The sequence below is a fragment of the Dendrobates tinctorius genome, unplaced genomic scaffold (assembly GCF_039654945.1).
Source record: "Dendrobates tinctorius isolate UK_male_01 unplaced genomic scaffold, ASM3965494v1 ptg000162l, whole genome shotgun sequence".
Classification (NCBI taxonomy): Eukaryota; Metazoa; Chordata; class Amphibia; order Anura; family Dendrobatidae; genus Dendrobates; species Dendrobates tinctorius.
Window position 1 is genome coordinate 64,853,017 of NW_027361829.1, and position 18,183 is coordinate 64,871,199.

The window sequence follows — 18,183 nt, forward strand, 5'->3', positions numbered from 1 at the left end:
TGCGGTGCCATCTCATGAGCGCAGCTTCTGACTGACCAGAAGTCAGAAGCTACATCGCAAGGGCTCAATGCAAGTCTGTGAGACCCAGAACAAGGCTCTCATAGACTTGTATTTAAAAGTGACCCCTGCACATCTCCATGAAACACTGGAGCAGCTAGCAGGTCACTTTTTCCGAAGACTACTGGGAGCGATGGTGGAAAAGGATGAGGGCAGAAGAATTACCGTATATAATCAAATAGAAGCCGAGATTTTCAACCCATTTTTTTTTTTTTTTTTTTTGGGCTGAAAGTCCCCCTCTCGGCTTGTACTCGAGTCATATACGCCAGGGGGGCGGGGGTGTCAGGTCATACTTACCCCCTCCTGGCGCGTCTCTGCAGCCCCCCCACCCCACTTCTCCACGGTCTCCCTTCCTTCAGCGTTAACATGGTACTGCTCATTAAACTCATGAATATGCACATATTCATGAGTTCAATGAGCGGTACCACGTGACCGCTGAAGGCCGGTAGGGAGACCGTGGCAGAACAGGGCTGCAGAGACCGCGCCAGGACGGGGTAAGTATAGGCTATATTCACCCGTCCCCGGTCCATCGCTGCTTGCTGCTGTATGGGGGGCATGTTAATCTATGGAGCATCTTATGGGGGGCATGTTAATCTATGGAGCATCTTATGGGGGGCATGTTAATCTATGGAGCATCTTATGGGGGGCATGTTAATCTATGGAGCATCTTATGGGGGGCATGTTAATCTATGGAGCATCTTATGGGGGGCATGTTAATCTATGGAGCATCTTATGGGGGGCATGTTAATCTATGGAGCATCTTATGGGGGCTTATTAACCTTTGTGCAGCATCTTATGGGGGCTTATTAACCTTTGTGCAGCATTATATGGGGGCTTATTAACCTTTGTGCAGCATTATATGGGGGCTTATTAACCTTTGTGCAGCATTATATGGGGTGTATTTTGTATGGAGCATCTTATGGGGCCATCATGAACTGTATGGAGCATTATATGGGGCTCCTGATTCAATATGGATATTCAAAAACATTTATCCTACTGATGTCTCAATTAATTTTACTTTTACTGGTACCTATTTTTGTTTTTTTTAAATTTACCAGTAGCTGCTGTATTTTCCACCCAAAATTAGGCGGTCGGCCTATATTTGGATCATCTTATACTTGAGTATATACGGTACATTTAAAGCTCTTCTCCAGCGGTGTAATAAAAAAAAAACACTGGAGTGGTGCTCTAAAAAGACACACCGCTAAATCACAGGCCAGATAGCCTCCGTCTACCTCATTATAGGGAATCTTCCTCCATGTGAATCACGTATTTCAAAGGTTTACACACAAACCATGGTGTAAGCACTCGGCGTAGAACGCAGGATAAATGTGCACTGAGCCTTACTGCAATCTTTGGCAGAATGAACAAATCAACAGGTGAAGAATTGGTTTTATTTTTTTTTTTTTTATACCGTTCACCTTGTGGTATAAGTGATATGGTGACTTTATTCTTTGGGTTGATGAAATTACAGCAATACCCCATTTGTCTAATGTTTTGCCGCTCTTACACAATAAGAAATTTTTTTTTAGAAAATCGTTATTGTATTGGTATATTTAATGAGCTAAAGCTTTTTTTTTTGCTTACCTGATAAAGCTGTATTGTGGCTTTTTTTTTTTATGCAGGACAAGATGATTTCAGTTAAACCATTTTTATTTACGGTACACTCGATTTTTGATCACGGAATTATTCCACTTTTTGTTCAACGGTATGATGAAAAAGCAGTGTTTTTTTGGTTTTTTACACGTGTTATTTTTTTACGGCGTTAACTAGTGTGTCAATTTATATATCTGGACATGGTGACAACCAGATATGTACTCTGTTTATTTTTACATTAGCTATAAAGTGGCAACAAAAGTTTTTTGTTTTTTTTTAAAGTGTGATTATTTCTGTTTGGTTGTTGTGGTGCCATTTTCTGGTAATGAATTGAAAGTGCATGAAGTTGTCATCAGGTAAGACCTATTTTTTTAACTAACATGCTTTAGAATATAGCTATGGTCATTTAATTAAAGAAAACTGACTGCCAAAAGTTTTGCATATTCTATTTATTGATTACAACATGGAGCGTAATTCCTTTATTTAAAGAAAAAAAAAAAAAAGGGGGTTATTCCAGGCACCAAGTTACTTTTTTTTTTTCTGTGAGTTCTTTCAATCCACGTCCTCAACATAGCCTCGTTGGATCTCTTCTGGGTGGTGCATGCATAGAGAAACGTGTTATATCAGAAAAAGTGACAAGAAAAGCCTCACTCGCCCCGTCCTTCTTTCAAGATGTTTTAATCCATAAAATTGGTTACATTGATTTTTGCAGAAGTGCAGGTGTCAGGGGAGTTATTTCATGAAGAGTGAGACCTGCCGGACTATGTCCGTTTCACGTCTTGCTAGCGCTTCTACGGGCCAATATCGTACATTTACGCCGATGTCGGAAAGGAGATAAATGACCCCCCCTACTCAGAATACTTGTGTGTAATTGCAGTGATCTTTGAGTTGTAATACTGATTGGACAACATTTACAGGTGACAATCAAAATGAATACGTAATTGAAGCAGAAGCCCCTGCAACATGCTTTCCATTCTTAGGGAACTTCTACGGATGTGCACTAGTCATTGTAAAGACAGCTGTTGCTATGTTTTGGGGAGCCCAGATCCAGGTTACTGCAGAGTACTGATTGGAAACTTGTCTCAAACCTAGTGAAAGCAAACATCCTGTAAAGGTATCGCAGGTGCCATGGTAGCACAGTGGCTTAGTGGCTAGCACTGCAGCCTTGCAACACTGGGGCCTGGGTTCACATTCCATGAAGGACAGAATCTGCATAGAGTTTGTATGTTCTCCCCTTGTTTGTGTGGGTTTCCTCCGGTTTCCTTCCACAGTCCAAAGACACTGGTAGGGAATTTACATTGAGCCCCAATAGGGACAGTGATATCTGTAAAGTGCTGCTGAATATGATGGTGCTATTTAAGCAAGTAACATAAAAAAAAAACAAAAAACTGAACCTAGTTTAATGTGTGTATTATATAGAATAGAATTTTTTACACACAAGAAAAAAAGTGTGTTAGTGCTTTTACCTTCACTCATTGTGCCTAACCTTTCATTGTCGTTTTCAGGTTTTCTGACACAAATCAATTGTTACCACAAGGTATCACCTGAATAGTTTGGAATGTGCCATCATTTTATGGAGGATTAATTAGTTCACTTTAAGACGTTTTTGCACTAAAAGACTTTAAACTGGGCACGAGAGACACAATAGGAAAAGAGAAAATGTCATCTAACCGAAGCCAAAATCCTCATGGACTTAAACAGATTGGCTTGGACCAGATCTGGGATGACCTGCGGGCCGGGATCCAACAAGTTTACACTCGACAGAGTATGGCAAAATCTAGATACATGGAACTGTACACGTATCCTTAATGGCTAACTTTTTCTTTTTATATGTAAAATTCTTGTTTTGTATGTCACATTTTCCCACTCTATACAGGCTTGTAAATGCTGCTGCTCTACAAGTAATTTTATTAAATAAGAAAATATTCATGCTAAAAAACCCTGTGGGTAAAGGCCTTATTGTATAATTATGTGCAGTGAAGTGTGAGGAGATCTTGTCTCCATATGTGTATCTGAGCTGTTCTTAAGCCCCCGTCACAAGTTTTGTGACGCAACAGCGATCTCGCGGTGTGTGACACGTATTAGCGACCGCCCCCCCCGCCGGGTATCTCTGATCGTACTCTGTCATGGGCCATTTTTTGATCATTGGTCTCCCGCTGGCCAGCACGCATCGCTGGGTGTGGCAGTGGGAGACCATCGATCAGCGAGCTCCAAGCGCTGTAAGCAGACGATGGGAGCTGGTATCCCAGGTAAACAGCGGGTATCTAAGCTTGCGCACCGCTTAGTTACCCACTGTGTACTCTGGATACCAGCATGCTCGCGCTGGGAGCTGGTATCCAGGGTACTAAGCGACACGTGCGCTTGTTACCCGCGTCGTCGCTGGTGAAATCTGCCTGTTTGACAGCTCACCAGCGATCATGTGGCGACACATCAGCGATCCTGACCAGGTCCTATTGTTGTGGGGATCGCTGGTGCGTCGCTTAGTGTGACTGGGGCTTTAGCTTATCATTGAGTCTTTCTTTGTCTGGTGCCTTAGGTTATGTTAACACATTGTGTTTTTTGCCTCAAATTAATATTTTACTGTACCAGCAAAGTGACCTGAGAATTCCGAAATCTCGTGTACGTGTTGGTTATTTTTTCCTTGCAGATTTGAAGCAGTTTTGAATCTACAGTATGTCAATTCTTTTCTGTGTTTTTCACCTATTCAAATGAAGGGGGGGGGGAATGCTGTTAAAACCATCATTTGCAACAGTTGTTTCAGGTACAAATACTGAACGTGTACGCATACCCTCATTGGAAGGTTCTGGTGGATAATTAGTAGACGTGAGACTCAATTTACTTCAAATAGTGTCTGGCAGCTCTCCTGATATAACTGCTTAGTAAATGCCTGTACTTCCCCAGAAAATAACAATTCTGAAGAATATATATTCTCACTTTTCACTTTGTTTCATTGCAGCCATTTGGTAAATTCAAAAAAGTTCATTTTTTTTTTCTCATTAATGTATACTCTGCACGCCATCTTGACTGAGAAAAAAAACAAATGTAGAATTTTCTGCAAATTAATTAAAAAAAGAAAAACTGAAGTCTCACATGGTCATAAGTACTCAGATTCTTTGCTCAGTATTGAGTAGAAGCATCCTTTTGAGCTAGTACAGCCATGAGTTGTCTTGGGAATGATGCAACAAGTTTTTCACACCTGGATTTGGGGATCCTCTACCATTCTTCCTTGCAGATCCTCTCCATTTCCATCAGGATGGATGGTGAACTTTGGTGGACAGCCATTTTCAGGTTTCTCCAGAGATGCACAATTGGGTTTAGGTCAGGCTCTGGCTGGTCCAGTCACTAATGGTCACAGAGTTGTTCTGAAGCCACTCCTTTATTTTAACTCTGTGTTTAGTGTCATTGTCTGTTGGAAGGAGAACCTTTGGCCAAGTCTGAGGTCCAGAGCACTCTGGAAGAGGCTTTCATCTAGGATATCTCTGTAATTGGCTGCATTCATGTTTCCTTCAATTGCAACCAGTTGTCCTGTCCCTGCTTCTGAAAAACACCCCAATAGCATGATGCTGCCACCACCATGTATGAGTAACCAGGTAATGAGCAGTGCCTGGTTTTCTCCACACATGCCGCTTAGAATTATCAACAAAAAGTTCTGTCTTCATCTCATTAGACGAGAGATTCTTATTTCTCATAGTCTGGGAGTCCTTCATGTGTTTTTTAGCAAACTCTATGCGGGCTTTCATATGTCTGGCACTGAGGAGAAGCTTTTGTCGGGCCACTCTGCCATAAAGGCCCGACTGGTGGAGGGCTGCAGTGATAGTTGACTTTGTGGAACTTTCCCCCATCTCCCTACTGCATCTGTGGAGCTCAGCCTCAGTGATCTTGCGGTTCTTCGTTACCTCTCTCACCAAGGCTCTTCTCCCATGATTGCTCAGTTTGGCTGGACGACCAGGTCTAGGAAGCCTTCTGGTGGTCCCAAACTTCTTCACTGTGCTCTTAGAAACCTCATGATTCTCATTTGCTCTGACATACACAGTGAGGTCTTGTATAGACAGGTGTCTACCTTTACAAATCAAGTCCTATGAGTTTAATTAAACACAGCTGGACTCCAATGATGGACTAGAACCATCTCAAGGAGCATCACAAGGAAATGGACAGCATGTGACTTAAATATGAGTCAAAGGGTCTGAATACTTATGACCATGTGATATTTCAGTTTTTCTTTTTTATTAAATTTGCAAAAACTTCTACATTTCTGTTTCTTTCATTCAAGATGGGGTGCAGAGTGTACATTAATGAGAAAAAATGAACTTTTTTTTCAATTTACCAAATGGCTGCAATGAAAGAGTGAAAAAATTAAAGGGGTCTGAATACTTTCCGTACCTACTGAATATCTCAAAAACTAAGACTTCCTTCTCACCCCTCAATGTGGTGGTCTTTGTTGCCCTTTCTCATTCTCGGGTCCTCTACCAGATTGCCTGGGAGTTTGAGAGTTCTGCGCAGGATCTTAGTTGTTCCCAGCATTGCGCTTTTCTGGGCAGAGAGCTCAGATGTTGCTCCTGGGATCTGTTGTAGCCATTCTTCCAACTTAGAGGTCACTGCTCCTATCACCACTGGAATAATGTATATAATTTGTGCTCATCTCTTGTGATTTTTCCTAGATGTTTATGGATAAATTAACAATTAGGTGTTATCTTCCCCTGTGACAGGGCATGGCTTCTGCCATCGGCAGCACTGGCTGGACAGCGGATGTCACTTTGTGCTGACACCCCATAAGCAGCAGCACTCAGCTCTCGTCACCATCACAAATTGCTGTATTTTTCTGGTACAATAATTTACTGATACAGATTTGTCAGGAGACTTGCCTGTTCTAAAAATTAAGAGGGTGGAAATTCTTTTTTGTGTAATAACTTATGGATAACATTGTTCTTTTTGCAAAGTCAGCATTCTCGTTCAGTGCCACTTTTCGAGTTCATTACCTTTTTTCTCTGAGCTATGAAAGCCATAAAAAGCTTTGTAACTTCATCGTTCCACATTCATGTTGAAGATGACCATGCTTAGCTCAGTCATTTCACACTTGACCTCCAGTATAAACTGTTTAACACCATTCTCCGGATGTCATGTAATTAAAGCACCACTCCAGCATTTGTTTTCTGTTGCACCGGAGTGGTGCTTTAAATATAATTCCACTGTCTGTTACTCGCTTGTCTATGCCTTCATGCTTTTCCAGTGTCACTCCTGTCGGTTTCTGGCAAAAAGTGACCTACAGGCTGCTCCATTGATTCATGGAGCGCACTGGAGGTCACCTTTCAAAAAATCTCAAGAGTCTCATGTGTACTTACAATTGCTCATTTTGCTTTTCTACCCAGCTAATTATTTTCTTTGCTCTATGTAGAAACAGGAAGTCTCTTATCCCTGTTTTTCGTTTCCCCCCTTAAACTCCTAACCCAGCTGCTCTATCCTTCCCTGACCGACTTTTTGTAGTGACTCATGCAGGGAAAATTTACCTCCTGTTTCTACATAGAGCTTAGATGGATTCAACTAGTCAGTTATTCCTAATGGAACAAAGAAGAATTAGCTGGGTAGAAAGGCAAAGTGAGCAATTGTAAGTACACAGTGCTGTATAACATGATGACTGCAATATATTAAGAGGATAAACATTTTGATTTCTGTGGTTTTTTTTTGTTGTTTTTTTCATCTGTTCTCCTGAGCATTTATTCTATAAAGCATTAGTCATACATTGTAACAATTGAATACCAGGCTGGCCATGGTTCAGGAGCCTCCTAGACCGTATAAGTAGAAATGTGTCATTGGTGACACAAAATATGCATTGTAAGGGCATAGATTGTGCCATCTTGGAGGGAAACGAGGGCAGTCTGCTGATTCCTTGTCTTCTATTTCAGAAGGGTCGATTTTCATTAAATAACACTTTTTTTGTTTTATTTTAAGTTCTATACGTACTTAATGTTGAGCCACTAACGGTCACTCTTTCTGCGAAAGAGGTAATGGGGTCCAATTAACCAACATATTTTTGGGCTGCCATATCTACTAGTAAAATATGCAATCAAATGCATTTAATGGAATTTCTTGCAGATTTTTGGTGTGGAATTGTTTACACGATTTTTTTTCCCTTTATTTACTTCAAATTGCACAGACTAGTATATTATGACTGGACGGATGTCTTCTCCAACACACACTTTCAAAACTACTCCAAATGCCTAAAAAAGTAGAAATTCTATATACTCTCCTTACCAGTCCCCGCCCTAGGGAGAGCAAGCGCTGTGTCCTGTTCCTGCCGGGTACACGTGACTGCCTTTTCCCTTTGAAACCCATAGTGGTGACAAGTTGGTTGCATTGGTCGCATGTCTGCCCAGCTGGAAAAGGGAACTGCTGCACCTCTTTTACATAATGTAGATGGTCTTCTCTCTTGAGTCTGGTTTTGATTATTTTTCTTTGTTCCTGCTCCTCGCCATTCCTGCTATATGGCCCTCCTCTTACCTGTATGTCAATCTACTCTCTTTTTAGCCAACTGGACGTGGTCCTCAGGGACACTCGGCCAAGTAAACTTATCTCTTCTCTAGATAGCTAGATAAGATTGACAATCAGGGAAGAGGTGGCCAGATCTCCGAAACAGAGGTATCCTGGAAAAAAAAATCGGTAAAACAGCGACTGCCTTTTTTCATGTAATTTCTTTTTTTTTTTTTTGGCATGGAAGACTGACAGTGACCAGAAGAACACAGCATAAATGACGTTTTCTATGTGTTTTCTTATTCATTTTTTTTTTTTTTTTATGCTGCACCATTTTGGTCTCGGTGGGGTGTAGTAAGAATTAAAGGAATTGACAGGGAGGTTTTTTTTTTTTTTTTCTCGACCATAGGTCAAAAAAATAAAGGTGATGAAGCTGCACCGCGTGAAATGAGATTTTGAAATCTGTCATTTTGCTGCTACTGTAAAAGGCTGAATTTTCTGCATAAGAAAATCACACAAAAATAACCAAAAATACTCCTTGTGTACAAACCCTTCAAGTTAGGAAATTATTTGACAAGTGACACATCCTCTTTTTTGGCACCTAATCTGAGAGCAGCATAATGTAGAGAAGGACCCTGATTCCAAGGATGTTACTTTCTGGGCTGATTGCTGTGGTTTTTATTCAATTACTGTTTTATTAGTAGGAGATTATAACTAGACGACTAGTAAACCTGCTGGCATTTAGTCCTCCATATTTGAGCGCTGTGTAATCCCACGCCCATCACTGATTGGCAGCTTTCCGTCTGCACAGTGTACACTTTAGGCTACATGGCAACTTGAACTTCAAAATGCAGCGCAACCAAGGCTTTCTCAGTGCCGCTGTTACTTTGCAGTGCAGTACAAGTGAATGGGGTTGCAACTACAAGGGGACTGCGTTAAGCAAGTTGTAAAAGTGAAAACTAGGTTGGACTTCTTGCAACCTCACTCACTTGTATTGCACTGCGATGTCATTGTCTGACCCGTCTTGCTGCCAGTCATCGTAGTCCATGTCTAAAGGTGCCAATTGGTGACATGGGCAAGGGTGATGTAGTGCTCCGAGATCTGCAGGAGCTAAAACTGGGATGGTATGGAATGTGCAGCAGGCAGCTCATACATAACTGGAATCTGGGTCTCTGCCCCTATATCATGCTGCTCTCAGATGAGGAAGCAAAAATCTGATGACAGATTCCCTTTAAGCATTCTGGGCTGTTTTTGAAATAAAATGAAAGGGGTTTGAGAAAACGTTTTGAACTTTGCAGTAAAATGCAGAATGTTAGTAGATGGACTGTACAGCGCTCTCGTCCTAAACATGGCTGCTGATGGACAGGACTAGTGACATGATCTTCTACAGAGGCCTGACTCCATGCAGCTGGCTGAAGGACAGGTCTGGTAATGCACAGGGACGGGCGCTGACCAAATCTCTATCTGAATGTAGCCTAAATTAAAAATCCCAAGGAGTTGAAAAATGCTTCAATCCTAACTATTTTGAAGGTATTTGGTTGCTGCCAGTCATGCTGTAGTGGCTGGATGTTTTATCAGTGATTGCGGTGCCTATAAATCTGTCATGTCCCCAGTCACACACTGCTTTACATGGACAGGGCACGGATGGGTGCGGTTGGAGGGTTGTACTGTTTGACTTGACGTAGATGTCCACGTCAGGCAGTTGTAATACTTCCACGCTAACTATGCCGCTGCCCCTTCTATTCATGCGGACGGCAGCCATGGAGCGTGAGCACCCCCTGCCTAGTGTATGTCACCACTGTGTAATCATTGTCTGATGTATTGGGAGACTGCTGTTATACACGATGCAGACTGTGAACCTTTGTATGGTAACTGGCAGACGCCTTGTGCCATGGGTACTACTGTAAAGGGAATCTGTCATGTCCTTTATGGCATGTAAACTGTCCCCAGTGCGTGGTTAGTGATGCAATCTGTTTTATTAAAAATGGCGCTGTAATAGTCAGGAAACAGCTCTTTATATTGTACCTGCTCATTTAGTCATGGGGGTGTGATTTATTGGGTTCAGTCACTGCTGGCGATGCCCATGGAATTTAAATGTTCCCAGGGTTGCTCCGATGTCGCTTAAATCTGATTTGAACGTCCCGCACTTGGCCGTTTGTCGTGGAGCCGCGCTCGCACAGTGACGAGCAGCTCACTGCACGTGCGCACTGAAGTGGTGTGTAGTACCCAGCTTTACTGACTCTGTGGCTGGAACGCTCATCATGGCTGATCGTTTTTTACCCTGGCCGACTTATGCATATGCATGGGGTTCTGGAAGCTGGACCTCGGGCAATCGGTGGATCGTCTTGGCGGCTGCCTTTTTTGTGACTGAGACCTTTTTTAAGGGCTCACTCATACTAGCGTATAACTCGAACAAGTGCTAACCTATGTTTTATCGGATAGTACTCGGCCTGATGTTATACTATGGGGCAGTGCAGATCAGCAATATTTCTTCGTATGCCAATTCAGCATGAGGAAAACAATTACAGCTTTCAGCAAGTGGCTCCGCAAATCATACCACGAGCACCCATACAAGTCTGTGTGCTTGTAAAACTTCAGACTGCACTTGGATGCCTTCTGAGTGCAGTGTGATGTACGTGCGTGGAGAAGATGGAGAAATGTAATTGTTTCTTTATCGCTTCCTTTGGGGGACACAGATTACCATGGGTGTATGATGCTTCTGCTAGGAGGCTGACACTATGCAAAAACAAGAAAATTGGCTCCTCCCTGGCAGTATACACCCACCGACAGGCACCAAGAACCTCAGTTTGTGCTTAGTGTCTGTAGGAGGTAGTTATGATTTATTTTTTCATTTTAGGGTTTTAGTCGAACGGTTTTAATCTTTTCTCATTTATTTTTCAGGTTCACCATCGGGAAACGGTGTAAGTACCACCCTGATTTCCCATATCAGGCGGATGAGCGAGCAGTGTGGTGTCACCCACATCGCAACTCTCAGTACCGCAGGCAGGACCTTTTCCCTATCGCCCTCGGGTGCTATGGGCTGATGACAGGTGTCCGGTCCTTGCCAAAACACCTCCTCACCCCTCTCCCGGGACAGGGCTGAGAGGAAGATGGCGGTTGTCTGTGGTCACCTCCTTCTCTGCTAGCAAGAGGTTAACGCCGTCTTCTGCATGATGCGAGTAAGAAGACCTTTCCCAGCGGCCTGCCCTCTACGCAGGGGCCCCTGTGGTCATCCTCTTCAGGGATGTCAGGTAAGACTCTGAACTATCCCTCCAGCCCCGCATGTCTCAGGGAGCACCTTCAGCTCTTTTTTTTGAATCTCCCGCCCCTGCCAGCTGCCCGCCTCATCCTGAGCAGCCGCGCATCTTTCTATGCAGGGGGACACATCAGCCGGCTCAGGGGGGGTTTTCCAGAGCGGTGTAAGCGCTAGATCACCTTTATATATCGGCGCCGCGTGCATCTTATCTTCTCGGTGTAGAAACTCAGGCGAGGAGGAGACGGCGTTACTTTCTCTTTCAAAAGGCTCCTTCCTCCCCGCTCTGAGCGCGCTCATTTCCACTACATGAACATGCTTTTTTCGCGCTCTTTTTAGCCCTGTTGATCAAGAGGTCGTCCCGCCTAGACTGCCTTCAAAGTCTTCAGATAACTCTGGATACCCTTGCCCGGCTCGGATGGCTAGTCAACAAAGAGAAGTCCATCCTGAGCCCTACTCAGCGACTGACCTTTCTGGGCATGGCATTCAACACGAGTCTAGCCCGTGTGTTTCTTCCGAGGGACAAATTTGCGGTCCTTTGCAAGGGAATCTGAACCCTAAAACGGCCAACACCCTTTCCACTCCGAACCTGCATGAAGGTTCTGTGGAAGATGGTAGCTTCCATGGAAGCAGTGCCCTTTGCACAATTTCACCTCCGCCCCCTCCAGCTGTCCTTTCTCTCAGCCTGGGACAAATCTACGTTGTCTCTGGACCGTCCCATTCTCCTCCCTCTGAGTGAGGCAATCCCTGACTTGGTGGGCAATGCCAGTGTCAGTTCTACAAGGGAGGTCCTTTCTTCCGCTTCAGTGGCAAGTCATCACCACCGATTTTCCATCAGAGAATGGCCCAAGGGCGCTGGAATTCCTAGGAAGCTCTCCTCCCCATCAATGTCCTGGAGATCAGAGCAATCTTTCTTGCTCTTCTCCGCTGGCAGTCTCTCATAGGCAAGCCAGTCCGCATTCAATCGGACAACGCCACGGCTGTGGCGTACATAAACCACCAGGGCGGCACGCGCAGCAGGCAAGTAATGTCAGAAGTGGCAAAGATATTGCGTTGGGCAGAACGTTACGTTCCGGCGATCTCCGCCGTTCACATTCCAGGGGTGGAAAACTGGGTAGCCGACTTCCTGAGTCATCAGGGCCTAGCATCAGGCGAATGGGCTCTTCATCCCACAGTCTTCAATCAGATATGCCAGCGCTGTGGCTCACCGGATGTCGATCTCATGGCATCTCGGATGAACCACAAAGTTCTGCGCATTGTAGCCAGGTCCAGGGACCCTCTAGCTGTCGCTTGTGACGCCCTAGTAATTCCGTGGTCCCAGTTCCAACTTCCTTATCTGTTTCTGCATCTTCCCTTGATCCCAAGAGTGGTCAAGAAGATAAAATCGGAAGGCATCCCAGTGATTCTGGTGGCGCCAGACTGGCCAAGACGGCCTTGATACGCGGAACTGGTGAACATGCTCGCAGACGTCCCCTGGAGGCTTCCAGATCGTCGAGATCTTCTCTCGCAAGGCCCCCTTTACCACGAGAATTCTCGGTCTCTTGAGTTTAACGGCATGGCCGTTGAGGCCGCGATCCTGAGAGAACCAGGTTTGTCCAATCAGGTCATGCAGACTATGATCAGAGCCAGAAAACCAGCCTCTTCCCGCATTTACCACAGGTACTGGAAGGCTTTTTTCCGTTGGTGCGATGAAAAGCAGGTTTTTCCAATGTCATTTTCCATTCCATCCATACTTGGTTTTCTCCAGTCCGGCTTAGATGCGGGTCTGTCCCTCAGTACCCTCAAGGGCCAGATCTCGGCTCTGTCTATTCTTTTCCAAAGGGAGCTCACTTCTTTACCGCAAGTTAAGACCTTCCTCCAAGGGGTCGCCCATGTGGCTCCTCCTCATCACTCGCCGATAGACCCGTGGGACCTCAATCTAGTTCTTAGCGTTCTCCAAAAGGCGAACCTATTCAAGACATCCCTCATTCCCTCCTCTCATGGAAGGTAACCTTTTTGATCGCCATTACATCCATCAGAAGAGTTTCTGAGCTGGCGGCTGTTTATCATGTCGTTCCCCTTACCTGATCCTCCATCAAGATAAGGTCGTTCTCAGGCCCGTTCCTTCCTTTCTTCCAAAAGTGGTATCCTCTTTCCACATTAATGAAGATGTTGTTCTTCCCTCTTTTTGTCCTGCTCCTTCTCACCCTCCGGAGAAATCGCTTCACAACCTGGATGTAGTTAGGCTGGTTTCACATTAGCGCATTTTCAGCGCGCGCACGGCCCGGGGGTAGCTCCGCCCCCGATCCGGCTCTCTGCCCGGCGTGCCCGCCCCTTCCTTGTAGCGCCGCCTCCTAGCGGACAGCGGCGCCTGCGATCGGCGCACCCTATCTTTAGCATAGGGTGCGCCGATCGTGCGCAGGCCGTGCGCTAGTTGCGCTTTGACCTGCGCTGCGCACTTTTGACGGTGCGCCGTGCGCGCCAAAATCCGAAAAGTTTGATTTTGGCGCGCACGGCGCACCGTCAAAAGTGCGCAGCGCAGGTCAAAGCGCAACTAGCGCACGGCCTGCGCACGATCGGCGCACCCTATGCTAAAGATAGGGTGCGCCGATCGCAGGCGCCGCTGTCCGCTAGGAGGCGGCGCTACAAGGAAGGGGCGGGCACGCCGGGCAGAGAGCCGGATCGGGGGCGGAGCTACCCCCGGCCGTGCGCGCGCTGAAAATGCGCTAATGTGAAACCAGCCTTAGAGCCTTGCGGGTCTATCTCGCCAGGACCGCTTCGATTCGTCAATCCGATTCCTCGCTCGTCATCTCTGAAGGTCGCCGGAAATGGCTTCCGGCATCCAAGTCCACAATCGCTCGCTGGATTCGTTCTACCATTCTGGAAGCGTACCGACTTCAGGAAAAACGGCCCCCTCCGGAAGTGAGAGCCCTCTCCACCCGGGCTGTAGGAGCTTCGTGGGCCGTTCGACACCAGGATTCGGCTTTACAAATTTGCAGGGCCGTGACCTGGTCGTCTTTGCACACGTTTGCGAGGTTCTACAGGGTTCATACCCAGGCCTCGTCTGATGCAGTTGTGGGTAGGAAGGTTCTGCAGGCGGCGGTGGCGCACCGGACGACCTAAGCCCTTCCTGTTCTTTCGTTCCTTCTTTGCTGTTCCTACCCTTGGGACTGCTTTGGAACGTCCCATGGTAATCTGTGTCCCCCAATGAAGCGATAAAGAAATATGGATTTTTGGTTCTTACCGTAAAATCTTTCTTGGAGCCTTCATTGGGGGACACAGCACCCTCCCTGTTGAAGTTGTACCGTGTTGGGTCTTTGAGTCCCTTGTTGGGTTGGTACATATGTTTAGAGTTTTCGTTGCCTTTCCTACTGCTTTATCACCAACTGAGGTTCTTGGTGCCTGTCGGTGGGTGTATACTGCCGGGGAGGAGCCAATTTTCTTGTTTTTGCATAGTGTCAGCCTCCTAGCAGCAGTAGCAGCATACACCCATAGTAATCTGTGTCCCCAATGAAGGCTCCAAGAAAAAGATTTTATGGTAAGAACCAAAAATCCATCTTTTCTCACCTGTGCTGCGAATCTTTCATGTGAGAGAATCAGATCACAGTTGGATAACATCCTGATTAAATTCTGGCCGAGTGTCATTACAATAATCTGCCCGAACCGCTCGCATTAGAGAATCTACACTAATGTGAACGTAGTCTAAAATTAACTTTAATCCTTTATTCCTGTTTTGAATGAAAATTTGGCCCTCCGCATACAGTAAGTGCCAATTTTTTTTTTTTTTTTACAAAACAGTCGAAATGTCTTCATCCAATCCCGATTATATTGGGTGATATGGTGATAAATGTGCCAGACAAATCTGATAATGATCAGCTACAGTTTCCACACTTGCCTGCTGTATCCTCCAGTGATGCGAACACTACATTTAAAGGGGTTGTCCGGGCTTTTCACATAATCTCAGTACATATCTGGGCTGCAGAATTATGACAATAAGTAATTTACTTTCTGTCACTAGTTTGCACGGTTTTCTAGATATTCTGAACAGAACGTCCAAGGGGGGTGTGTTATGGCATTGAAATGAGAACTAGTCGTAACCTACTCTACTCCAAACATGCCCTCTATAGCAACAACTCCACCCTCCATAACTACAGGCCCTCCCAGTCAACATGAAGAAGCCCTCATCACACAGTAACAAATCCTCCCCCTCTAGTAGCCTCACTGCAGAGAGCAGACCACCCAGCTGACCTTCCCCAGACACACTGAACAGTGATCTATGGAAAGTGAAACTAGTGAGGAGGGAACCCCCCCCCCCTTGGACGTTCTGTTCAGAATATCTAGAAAACTATGCAAACTAGTGACCGAAAGTAAATTACTTATTGTCATAATTCTGCAGCCCAGATATGTACTGAGATTATGTGAAAAACCTGTAAAACCCCTTTAGTTTACTCGTTGATTATTCTTTTGAAAATACAGTATTATCATATGTAATTTTTTTGTCTTGTATTTCTCGTTCGCCTTATTGGGGGACACAGAGACCATGGGTGTATGCTGCTGCCACTAGGAGGCTGACACTATGCACAAAAAAGGTTAGCTCCTCCTCCGCCGTATACACCCCACCGACCGGCAGGAAATTCCTCAGTTTAGCTTAGTGTCAGTAGGAGGTGGACACGGGTCTTTTATTAGACCCATATCTACCTCAGTGTGCGTCGTTTCTTTGCAGGTTCCGGAGGGATACGGAGTGAACAGTCACATCCGTACTCCCACAAAGAGACTGAGTACGGCGTGTACTGCCACTCCGTATCCTCATAGGTCTCCGCAGCAGGACCAGGAGCCTCGCACAAGTAGGTGCCAGCCGCACGGACGGTCATTGCCCCCCGCCTCCCACCCTCTCGCCTACCAGAGCCTGAAGGTTGGATGAGGCGCGGATTTCATAGAGACAGACAGCGTGGGATTTTCAGGTACCTTTATTGTAAGGCCCCCTGCCTGGGTGAGTATGTCAGTCTTCCCCCGGCGTTTTCTCTTGGAGTGGTCGCCAGGGGGACCACGTTAGGGTCCCTGCACGCTCCGCATCCCCCCACGGTCACCGAATCCATGCAGGCCCCGGGTCTTCACGGGCCTCGTTCTGCGCTTCCCCCCCCTTTTTTCCATCTCGGCAGGGGTAGCGCTGGAGTCGGGCAGTTCTGGGCAGGGACGCGGCCCGGTGTTGCGACGCGTCTTCCGCGCCGACCCCCTGCTGACAGGCGGCCGCCGCAACTAATTTAGGCCCCGGCTTGTGTTCGGGCCTACCGCAGCGTCGCGGCCACGCCCCCCGCCCCTTTCTTCTAAGCGGGCTTCTCTCCCGCTCTCCCCAGGCCCTCCCCCCACCTTTCCCTCTCCTGCCCAGCATATTATGGCTAGAGGGCAGCAATTATTAACCCTGCGAGGAGCTCCGCCCTTCCCCTTCCCCGGGACCCGTGCTTTTCTACAGGCAGGCGCCATCTTCACAGCCTGCCAGCCGGACGCAGCTGGAGACGCTCCCCAGCCCCTGAGCAGTTTCTGCAAGCAGCTTTTTGCCTCTTTGGGACGGCCAGCAGGACTTCTCCCTGATCTGCATCCCCGGACAGGTCGAGCAGCATCGCTTTTGGGGACACCGGACCGTGAGTAGCTCTGCACGGCAGACTGACCCTTCTCCGCCCTCGGTCCCCCAACCTTCCGGCACTACCTCAGGGGTCAGTCCTCTCCCCTCTGCCTGGACTGTACCAATCCAATCCAGCCCGACGCCGCTCAGGAGCCATCCATAGCCCCAGGGGTGAGTGAGCCCCCCTTGCCGGGTTGGGCCTCCTCCCTATCACAGTCGGTGGCAGACCTCACCAAGGTGTCTCAGTCCCTAGTAGCCGTTCTGGATAAGTTGCCCTTGGGAGCTTCTGCGGGACCTAGCACGTCCCAGGACGTCCCATCTGGGCCAGCCAGTGTCAGTCGCAAGAGACCCAGGCAGGATCTCCAGGCGGAGTCCTCTCCTCGCCCTACCTCACCCCATACTCCCCAGCAGTCTCCCTCTCGGGCCTCCTCTCCCGAGTCAGGTGAAGCGCTTTCGGAATCTGAAGGGGTCTTAGAGCTGGATTCGGATCAGGATGCGAACATGAAGGTTACGGTGCAGAACCTCATTGCCGCGATTCACCATACCTTCGACATCACTGACGCCCCTGCGAAATCCTCAGATCAGGAGGTTTCGTTCAGACGGGCGGAAACACCTTCCAGGGTGTTTCCCTTTCATTCCGAGTTTGGGAAGATTTTTACCAAGGAAAGGGAAGATCCGACTAGACGCTTTCAAAGAGGAAAGCGTCTCGGCGTGCTGTATCCGTTCGCTAAAGAGCTCACGGACAACTGGGCCGCTTCTCCTTCAGTGGACCCTCCCGTATCCAGACTCTCTAATAATACTGTTCTTCCGCTGTCGGGTGGAGCGTCTCTAAAAGATTCTAATGACAGAATCATAGAATCCCGAGCAAAGTCTGCCTTCGAGGCGGCATCTGCGGCGGTATGTCCACTCTTTGCTTCATCTTGGGCAGCAAAGGCTATATCCGCTTGGGCAGAGGACCTTCGGCAGGGCATTCTGGATAAGGCACAACCGGAGCATTTGGCCGATCTCGCCAAGCAGATTTCCCATGCGGGGGATTATCTGCTTTCTGCTTCCTTGGATGCCGCATCTTGCGCGGTTCAGGCGTAAAGCAACATCGTGGCAATCCGACGTACAATTTGGCTCAAGGCCTGGCAGGCGGACTTGTCCTCTAAAAAGTCTGACTAATCTGCCTTTTCAAGGAGTGCGTCTCTTTGGGTCCCAATTGGGCCAGATT

General features: G+C 46.8%; 1 protein-coding gene across 2 annotated transcripts in view; it reads left to right on the forward strand.

Annotated features, from left to right (window-relative positions):
• Window positions 1-18,183, forward strand: part of CUL1 (cullin 1) — a 122,919-nt gene that overhangs the window by 58,062 nt on the left and 46,674 nt on the right. For both annotated transcript variants that reach the window (XM_073550058.1, XM_073550057.1), the window contains exon 2: window positions 3,159-3,452. In XM_073550058.1, coding sequence (XP_073406159.1) covers window positions 3,313-3,452 — 140 coding nt within the window. In that variant the 5' untranslated portion in view covers window positions 3,159-3,312. The remainder of the gene's footprint in view (window positions 1-3,158; window positions 3,453-18,183) is intronic.